This window comes from Terrapene carolina, unplaced genomic scaffold (assembly GCF_002925995.2).
Source record: "Terrapene carolina triunguis isolate 2854851 unplaced genomic scaffold, T_m_triunguis-2.0 Scaffold641, whole genome shotgun sequence".
Lineage (NCBI taxonomy): Eukaryota > Metazoa > Chordata > Testudines > Emydidae > Terrapene > Terrapene triunguis.
In genome coordinates this window covers 1,125,272-1,134,440 of record NW_020664992.1, presented here as the reverse complement: position 1 = coordinate 1,134,440, position 9,169 = coordinate 1,125,272, and the positions used below count along the sequence as shown (strand labels likewise).

General features: G+C 65.4%; 1 protein-coding gene across 1 annotated transcript in view; it reads left to right on the top strand.

Annotated features, from left to right (window-relative positions):
• The first annotated feature begins 644 nt into the window (after positions 1–644).
• Positions 645–9,169, top strand: part of CACNB3 (calcium voltage-gated channel auxiliary subunit beta 3) — a 25,561-nt gene continuing 17,036 nt past the window's right edge. Inside the window, exons 1-3 of the mRNA XM_026659602.2 lie at positions 645–855; positions 1,023–1,114; positions 8,522–8,644. Coding sequence (XP_026515387.2) covers positions 645–855; positions 1,023–1,114; positions 8,522–8,644 — 426 coding nt within the window. The remainder of the gene's footprint in view (positions 856–1,022; positions 1,115–8,521; positions 8,645–9,169) is intronic.

Sequence of the window (9,169 nt, the reverse complement as noted above, 5' to 3'; positions counted from 1 at the left end):
AAGAGACCCTCCCCCTCCACTCCTCTGCCCCATGCCTGCCCCACACACATGGGAGCTGGCTCCTGCCCAGGGCTTCACCTCCCCGATGGCTCAGTATCCCCCAGCCACGTCCACAGCCAGGGGGACCAGCCCGGGCAGAGCAGGGGGCTCTCTGCACAAGAAGGATGCAGGGGTGGGGGGTGAAGAATGAACGAACAAATGGACGTGTCCCCCGAAAGGCTCAGCACTGTCTGGCCAGCTCCTTGGCTGGTTCCCGGCCCCTGCCCGCCCCCTGCCCAGCTCTCGCCCCCACACCTAACTGGAAACAGGCGCCTTCGCCCGGCTGGGCCCAAGTGGTTCTGGGAGCCCAGCAGAGGCCAGAAGCTACCACCTGCCAGCCAGAGCCCAGCTCAGGGTCCCCCCATGCAGGGGTCCCCCCGCCCGGCCCGCCAGGGCCCAGCTCAGGGTCCCCCCATGCAGGGGTCCCCCCGCCAGGGCCCAGCTCAGGGTCCCCCCATCCAGGGGTCCCCCCACCAGGGGTCCCCCCGCCCGGCCCGCCAGGGCCCAGCTCAGGGGTCCCCCCCATCCAGGGGTCCCGCCACCAGGGCCCAGCTGAGGGGTCCCTGGGCTGGCTGGGGGGAGGGCACAGCTCCGACCCCACGGGGATGGGCGGGGGACGAGCCCCTGGGCCCCGAGAAGGGGAGGGGCAGCGACAGACGGGAAAAGCCCCAGCGAGCCGCTGTGATGCCGAGCGGGAGGCAGAGCCAGCGACCCCGGCGCGCCGCCTTCCCCCGCCGCCGCGGGCCAGGGCCCGGTGCCGCGGAGATGTCGAGCCCCGGCGAGCCTGCAGCAGCCGCCTCCCCCGCAGCCTTTCAGGTGAGCAGAGCCCCCCCCCCCCGGGCATTTAACTCTCTGCAGCCCGGGCTGCAGGCTGAGGGCCGGGGGGGGGCACAGAGGGTCTCGCCCCCCACCCTGCGCAATGCTGCGGCTGGGCTCCAGGCCCCTGCTGCGCCCCCCCGGTCTGTCATCCCGTCTCCCCACAGACCCCCGGAAGCTCCACAAACACAAGAGCTGCTTCAAGCGCTCGGATGGCAGCACCTCTTCCGACACCACCTCCAGCTTCCTCAAGAGGCAGGTGCGAATCCGGCGGGGGGTGTGTGTGTGACCAAGTGGGACTGTTCTTAATGTTTCCTCTGAATACTGGGTGGGTGCCTCAGTTTCCCCTATGCATTTCTTAAGTCTCTAGGTGGTGGGGAAAGGCCAGTGTGCATAAATCACTGACACTGTCTCCCTGGCAACAAATGGCCAGGGCCCCTTCCCCTCCTGCAAGGAAATAGCTAAAGGTGAACAAAGAGATCAGGTGACCTCCTGGCCCAGGAAAGAGACAAAGCCGGGAGAAGGAGGGGCTGGAGGGGGTTTGAGAGTTGGAGCTGGCTGGGGACGAGGAGTGAGGGCAGACGGGGGTGTCTGGCTCTCTGAACCCCATAATGGACCCGGCCGAGGGGTCCCGTTCGCTGCTGTACCTACAAGCTCTGTTTTAGACCGTGTTCCTGTCATCTAACAAACCTCTGTGTTACTGGCTGGCTGAGAGTCACGTCTGACTGCGAAGTGGGGGTGCAGGACCCTATGGCTTCCCCAGGACCCCGCCTGGGCGGACTCGCTGTGGGAAGCGCACGGAGGGGCATATGCTGAATGCTCCCAGGAGAGACCCAGGAGGTGAAGCCGTGTGAGCGTCATGCCCTGAAGACAGTCTGCTCCGAGGGAGAGGAGGCTCCCCAAAGTCCTGCCTGGCTTTGTGGGGAGCAGTTCCAGAGCATCGCCCGGGGACTCCGTGACAGGGGGCTCCTGGGGGAAGCCCAGGGCAGGGGGAGAGGAGGGAATTCTGTCATGGAGACCTGGGGGGTGCTGAGCGGGGTGGGCGTGGCCAGGGCACTGATCGGGGGAGCAGGCGGAGAGGAAGGGGGCAAGGAGCACTCTGGGGACTGGGCGTTACTGCAGCCCAAGGCCCAGGTGGCAGTGGCTCCCTCCGGGGCGATCCCCACACTCCAGGGACATAGAGTGGGCAGGGCCAGGGGCCCCAGCAGAGGGGCCCTGCCATGCTGGGTGGGGCAGCTGACACCCTACACCTCTTGCCCTAGGGTCCTCACTGCACCAGAAGGACGGACCTGCCCCACGGGAGCCTGGCACTGCTGCCAGCACCTGCGCAGCCAGCAGCCTCCTAAAGCCCGGGGGGAGGCAACCCCCAGGCAGCCGGTCTGGGACACAGAGAGCTGTGGTCGCTATAGGCATTGTCACAGCACCGCCTCCGTTCAGGGGGTACTCATCTAGCACTGAAATGCAGCCACCTCTGGGGTGGGATGTGGCAGCTCCTGAACAGCAGTGTAGGGCAGGATGCAAAGAAGAATTCGGTATCCAGTTGAAACCGTGGGCACCCGTCTGGGCTAGAACAGAGTCAGCGGGGCTAGAACGTAGGCAGGACACTGGGCTTCGCGCTCAGACTCTTGGGGGCAGGTGCCAGGGGGTCTAACCTCCCCAGGGGTCAGAGCCCTGCCATGCTCCACAGAGAGCAGCCCCCGGCGCTCTGCTGGGCTCTCGGCTTGGGACAGATAGATTGGCCCCAAGCCACGGAGCTGGTGCCAGTGGCGTGTTGCGGGCAAGGAGCAGAACCGGGCGGTAGCAGCATGATGGGCGTGCGAGGGTACGGCGCTGGGTCTCCTAGGCATGGGTTTCTGTCTGCATCTGCCTCCGGTGCACGTATCGTCCACGTGCAGGGCTGTGTTGGGGGTGGGGCGGCACTCACACACTCACTGGGCAGCCCCCCCCACACACACGGGTGCCAGCCTCTCTCGGCCGCCCACATGGAGCTGCTGCATGGTATGAGCAGCTGTCGCTACCAGACACATGCCCCCCCCCCCCCGGTCCTGGCGCCTCTGACACAAACATACCCCCCCACACACACCCCCAGCAGCTGCACGGGGGCTGGGGCTCGGATCCCTCTGCTGCCCCAGGACTCGGGCCCTAGATCGGGGGCTGCTCCCCTCTGCTCTGCTGGGGTCACTCCTGTCCCTGGCTGCCCTTCCCCTGCAGCCCCACCCCCATCCCCGTGCCTGGCTGGTGCGTTTTGCTGGCCTGGGCGGGGGTGGGTTTGCAGGCGCCCAGGGGAAGGCATCTCTGCAAATCTGCCTGGCAGCTCCTCAATAATTCATACGCTGCTGGAGCGCTCGCAAGATGCCCTAATTCTGAGACCTGTTCAGCTGCGGGAGACGCCCTGGCCTGTCCCCTGCCAGGGGGGAGGGGGCCCTGCTCACCCCACCAAGCCCCCCTCCCACTCTCCCCCATACTGCCCACTGCAGAGGGGCTCTGAAATATTTCCAGAGGTAGGAGCCAGCAAGTCCTGTCGTCCCCGTGACGGGATCCTGCCGCATCGGGGCGGGAGGGGGGGATCTGCCACTGTCATAGGGGGCATGGGTATGTGTCAGAGACAGACGGATGGACGCAGGGCCAGATCCCACTCTCAGCTGCACAGATGTAAATCTGGAACACTGCCCCTGCCACAGCAGGGAGCCCAGGGCAGAGTCTGGTGCATTGAGCAGAGACCATAGCCCGTGGGCCCTCTACAAATCCGGGGGCGCGGGGGCGGGGGCAGCAGCTTAGAGCAGGGGGATAGGCAGCATTTTCCTCCCAACGGCCCCCCAGTTCTCCCCACCCAGCATCTCACTCACACCCAGGGTTTGTATTTGTGGGGGGAAACCGGCTCTTTGCCTTTCCTATTGGAGCATTGAGTTATCACCCGCATTCCAGCCTGGCCTTGGGAGGAGAGCAGCAAGGGGAGAACCCAGGAGTCCTGGCTTCCAATCCCCACCTCTGACTACTAGAGGCAGGTTTCCTTCCAGCCCCCCTGCTCTAAACACCAGACCCCACTTCCTCCTCCAGAGCCAGGGAGAGAGAGAAGCCGGGAGTCCTGGCTCCCACCCCCTGCTCTAACCACTAGACTCCCCTCCCCTCCCAGAGCTGGGGAGAGAGAGAGAACCCAGGAGTCCTGGCTTCCAGCCCCTGCTCTAACACCCCTTCCCGCATTACCAAGGACATGAGCAATGGCTTATCCCTCAAGCCCGGGGCCAGGCGCAGATGCTTGGATGTGGGGGCGGAATTGGGAGCTGCGGCAGTGCCAGGAGCCCTGTGCTGGGTGCGAATTTTGCGCTGGACCCCGGGTGCTACGAGGAGACAGCCCCCCCCCCACCCCCAATACTGGGAACATCAGCAAGAAGCTCTCCCCAGACCTAGCTATATATAGAGGCAGTGCTGCGTCAGGGGAAGCCGGCAGAAACGCTGAATGCTCTGAAATTCCAGCTCCCCTGGCAGCGAGGGAGGGAAGGACTCGGGTCACGGGCCATCCCCAGGTGGGTAAGAACCACTCGGGGGCTGGGATGCTCCAGGGTCCTGGAGGAATGCACCAAGGGCCGTCCTGGGCCCAGGGTGCCGGACTGCTAACCTGCAGCGGGGGTGGCTGAGGCTCTGAGCTGGCCTCATCTGGAAGGAGAGGTGGGGGAGGACCGTGCCCTACCCTGGAGCCACCAGCTGCTCCCCACAGCAGCAAAGGGCCCCTAGGTGAGGCTGGCAGGACCGGGGGCAGAGGCTGGCCAGGCCAAATGCCTGAGAGACGGGGGCCCAACTGGCTCAGAGGGGGCCAGGAGCCCCCGTTGCCCGGCCTGGCTTGGCACGGCCTGCCAGCTGGGTGGCTCCTGTGTGAGAGATGGAGACATTGGTCACTCACATTCCCATCACCTTTCTAATGGCGCTAATTAACAACCACCAACGCTCAGCCCTAGATAAATTGATGGAGGACAGGTCTATCAGTGGCTACTAGCCAGGCTGGGTGCAGGGATGGTGTCCCTGGCCTCTGTTTGCCAGAAGCTGGGAATGGGCGATGGGGGATGAGTCACTCGATGATTCCCTGTTCTGTTCAGTCCCTCTGGGGCACCTGGCGTTGGCCACTGTCGGAAGACAGGACACTGGGCTAGATGGACCCTTGGTCTGACCCGCTATGGCCATGCTGATGTTTTTCCCCAGTGCGTTCCCAGCAAGGATCCCACAGCATTTTGCAAACATCAATGAATGAACGGTGCCAGTACAATGGGAATGATGCTACATGTGGGGAAACCGAGGCACAGAGAGGCTAAACTACTTGCCCAAGATCACACAGCCAGGGATAGGACCCAGGAGCCTGACTACCAGCACCTCCCACATGCCCAGAGGCCACTCTGCAGGCATCCTGCCTCAGTTTCCCCTCTCCAGGGCCCCTTAAATCAATAACTCCACCAGAGGCTCTCCTGTGGCCAATAATACCCCTCCATGGGGGCTGGGTTTAGTAACTGATAATACGCAGAGTCCCCAAACAGTCCATCAATGCCACATTCATCTCCAGCAGCCTGTGGGCACCCCAATGCTGTGCCTCATCCCAGCCTGTCCATATGGCGCTATCGCTCCAATCCAGCCCCTTCCAGCCAGAACCCCCCACCCTGCCTGGGGTCTATTCTTGCTCAGGAGAGGGCTCCATACTCTCCCCATGCTGGGCCCTCAGCTGAGCACCTGGCTGCAGCTGCAATCCCAATCCCAATCCCAATCCCAATCCCAAACCCACCCCCTGCTCTTTGCAGCCTCAGGCACTGCCCCACCTCTGGCTCTTTATAGAGAGGAGGTGCCCTCAATCAGGCCCCATCAAGAGGCTGCTAATGAGGCTCAGATGGGCCCGAGAAGCTGCATTTTAAAGAGCCCAGTTCACTCTGTGATGCCCCATGTGCCCTAACCACTAGACCCCACTCTCCTCTCAGAGCTGGGATAGAACCCAGGAGTCCTGGCTTCCAGCCCCCATCTCTAACCACTGGACCCCACTCCCCTCCCAGAGCCGGGGGTAGAACCCAGGAGTCCTGGCTCCCAGCCCCCCATCTCTAACTACTGGACCCCACTCCCCTCCCAGAGCCGGGGGTAGAACCCAGGAGTCCTGGCTCCCAGCCCCCACTCCCTACGAAGAGCAGGGGGAGGAGAGTCTCTTTCTAGGAGCTGCGGAGCAGGGAGTGACCGAGATGCCAGGGTCTCTGTCAGGGAGGGGCCGATCCTGGTAGCTGAGACACACAGATTTGGGGGTGGGGGAGGGTCGGTCTCACCCTTAGCCATGCACCTCCCACTGGGGTGCTCCGCACCCCACCCGCCCCTGCGTTCGCTCTCCCCCGACCGACCAGAGTCAAGGGGACGCCCCCGGAGTCTCTCTCCCTCTCTCCTCTCCTGGAAACCTAAGACGCCTCCTGTCCCCAGGGCTGCTCGCTGGCATCTCGGCACATCCATTAGTGGCAGGGCTGGCCAGGCCCGCGGGCTCCCTGCTCTCTATTGATGAGTCTGCTTCAGATTCCCCCCCCACCCGCTGCTTGACGCCCCCGCCCGGGAGGCTGCTTTGTCTCACAACTGGGTCGATGCAGCAGGAGTGCTGAGAAGGGCCCAGCCCCGGGCAAGCTGCATGGGGCTGGGGAAAGCCGGCCGGGGAGGGGGCAGGAGAGCTGGGGCGTTTGCTCTGGATGGGGGGGACAGTGAGAGGGGGGTGTAGGGAGGCAGGGCCGGCTTTAGGCCAATTCCACCAATTCCCCCAAATCGGGCCCCACGCCTAAGAGGGCCCCGCGCCCAGTGGCAGGGCCACCCATAGTGGGGGGCAAGTGGCAGAGAATCCCTTCCTTGGCTAGAGGCGCCTTTTTAATTTTTACTCACCTGGCGGCGCTCCGTGTCTTTGGTGGCACTTTGGCGGCGGGTCCTTCAGTGCCACCGAAGACCCGGAGCGAGTGAAGGACCCACCGCCAAAGACTAGGAGCTCGGCCCACTGAGTACAAGCCCCACGTGTTGTTTTTACGTGTTTTTTTTAGTCATCCCTGACGGGGCCCCGTCGAAACTGTTCGAATCGGGCCCCGCACTTCCTAAAGCCGGCCCTGTAGGGAGGCAGTGGCTTGAACAGTCCTGGAGCAAGGAGGCAAACCAGGCTGGCACTGTCTCTGGGGTGGGGCAGGTCCCCGGTCTCACTGCTGGCCCAGGGCCCCAGAGCCGGCTGATCGGGCAGCCAGATGCTGGGGAGCGAGGCCAGGACACCAGGGCTAACGGGACGGTTCCCAAAGGGGCTCAGGCAGCTTGCAGGGCACAAGGACACAGGACTTGGCTCCCCCAGTATCACGGTGCCCCCTGGCGTCGCACTGGGGTCAGCGCTGACTGGAAGGGGAGGAGCCCCCCTAGCCCCACCCCGACAGCACCTGGGGTTCCTGGGAACGTCTCCCAGCCCTGCTTAGCAGGTGGCACTGACGGGTCTGCGGGCTGAGCAGCGGGGTCGCTGGGCGCCTGCAGGGGGAACAGATGGAGCATGGTGGGGCATTGCTGGCTAGGAGCTGAGCCCGCTGGGCTCTGCATGGAATGGGTGTGGTCCTCCCCCAGCCATTGCCGGGCGGTTCCCAGCTCGGAGTGAGGCCTGGCTCTCCTGGCTGGGAGCTCACCTGAGACCGACCCAGAGCTCGGCCTGGCCCCAGAGGCTGCTGCGTGGCAGGCTCCTGGCAGCGTCTCGGAGAGGTCCCTGGGTGCTGAGCCGCCGGCTGCAGCCCTGGCTGGGCTAGGGGACTGTCTCTCTTGTCGGTGGAGGAGCCGGGGGACAGCAGTTCCACCCCCACCACCCAGGGCGCCCTTTGCCTCGGCCCCAGACTTGGAGACCATGGGGGTCGAGGTGCTAGGTGTGAGTCCCCTGACCAGGCCCTGCAGCTGCCCAGAGCCTCTGACCTCTGTGACCCCAGAGCACATCCGGGGAGGGGTTAGTGACGGGGGTTGGGAGCGATGCAGTGGGGTGTGTGTGGGGAACCTCGGCTGCTCGCCAGGGAAAGGAGAGAGAATCCAGGAGCTGGGACGGGGAAGCAGGAGGTAGAACGGGGGTGCAGGGTGCTTGGCGCACGCTCTCCGGGTCCCAGCTGCATGGGAGGGGGGTGGACGTGTCAGCGCAGGCCTCACGCCGACCCTGTCTCTGGGCTCAGCTGAACAGGTGGGATGTGGGCACCGGCCCTGGAGCAGGGGGAACCACGGCCCAGCCTGGCCCCTCCTGGGGAGGGAGCTTCTGCTCTGAGTCTCTTGGTCCTTGAGCCAACATTGTGCCAGGCTGGGCCCCCAAAGAGATCCGAGTGGCTGGGCCGGTGAGGAGGAGTCCAGAGCCCTTGTGACGCCCACGCCCCCTCCCCCACGATGCCACCGCCCCATCCCCTGCCCCATGGCACACCCGCGCCCCATCCCACGCGACCTCCCTGCCCCATCCCAGGCCCCTGCCCCATCCTCACGCGACGCCCCTGCCCCGTCCTCATGTGACGCCCCCGCCCCGTCTTACAAGAGCACACGAGGTCATGGCTGCTCATGCACCATTCCACAAGATGCTTGTGCACCATCCGGTGAGAGCACACGAGCCGCTCGTGCGCTGTCCCGGGAGCCGTCCCGTGGGAGCCCGTGGGCTGGGCTTCCTGCCTGTGTCCTGCGAGAGCCTGCGAACGGGGCTGGGTTGCTGAGCCAGGCGCCGGGTGAGGAGGCAGCCGGTGCGTCTCCTCCTGGGAAGCAGCCACCCTGCATGTCTCTCTCCAATTCCAGTGTCTTCCTGCTCAACGAGGTAACGAGGGTCCCGCAGCGACCGGGTCGGCCCGTCGCTGCTCTGCTCCGGGTGTCTGTCTAGCAGGGATGGGGGGGGCGGAGGATGCACCGTGGGGGGGGGGGGAGGAGGGGGGGGGGCTGGAGGGGGGGGGCTGCGGACGGGGCGGCCGGGGGCGGGCGCGGGGGTGCCCCCCCCCCCCCCCCCCCCCCCCCCCGGCAAGAGGCTACCGGGCGGTGAGGGCCGAGGGGCTGGAGTTCGGGCACAGCATGGAGGTAGGTGGGAGAGCTGGCTGCGGTGCCAGCCGGGCGGACGGGAACAGCAGGGCAGGCCCCAGAGAAAGCAGCCGAGGTGCTGGCTGGGACCGAGGGCCCCGCGCTGAATGGGAGCCTTCGCCCTCCAGCAGCGCGCCCGGCCCCACGGCGCTCACCCCGTCATGCTGCCCACTGCACCAACTCCCCCTGGGGCGGGAGTAGCCCAGAGCCCCCCTGCACTGCCACCTGCAGCACCCCCTGCTGGGACAGGCTGGGACTGGAGTAGCGGGGC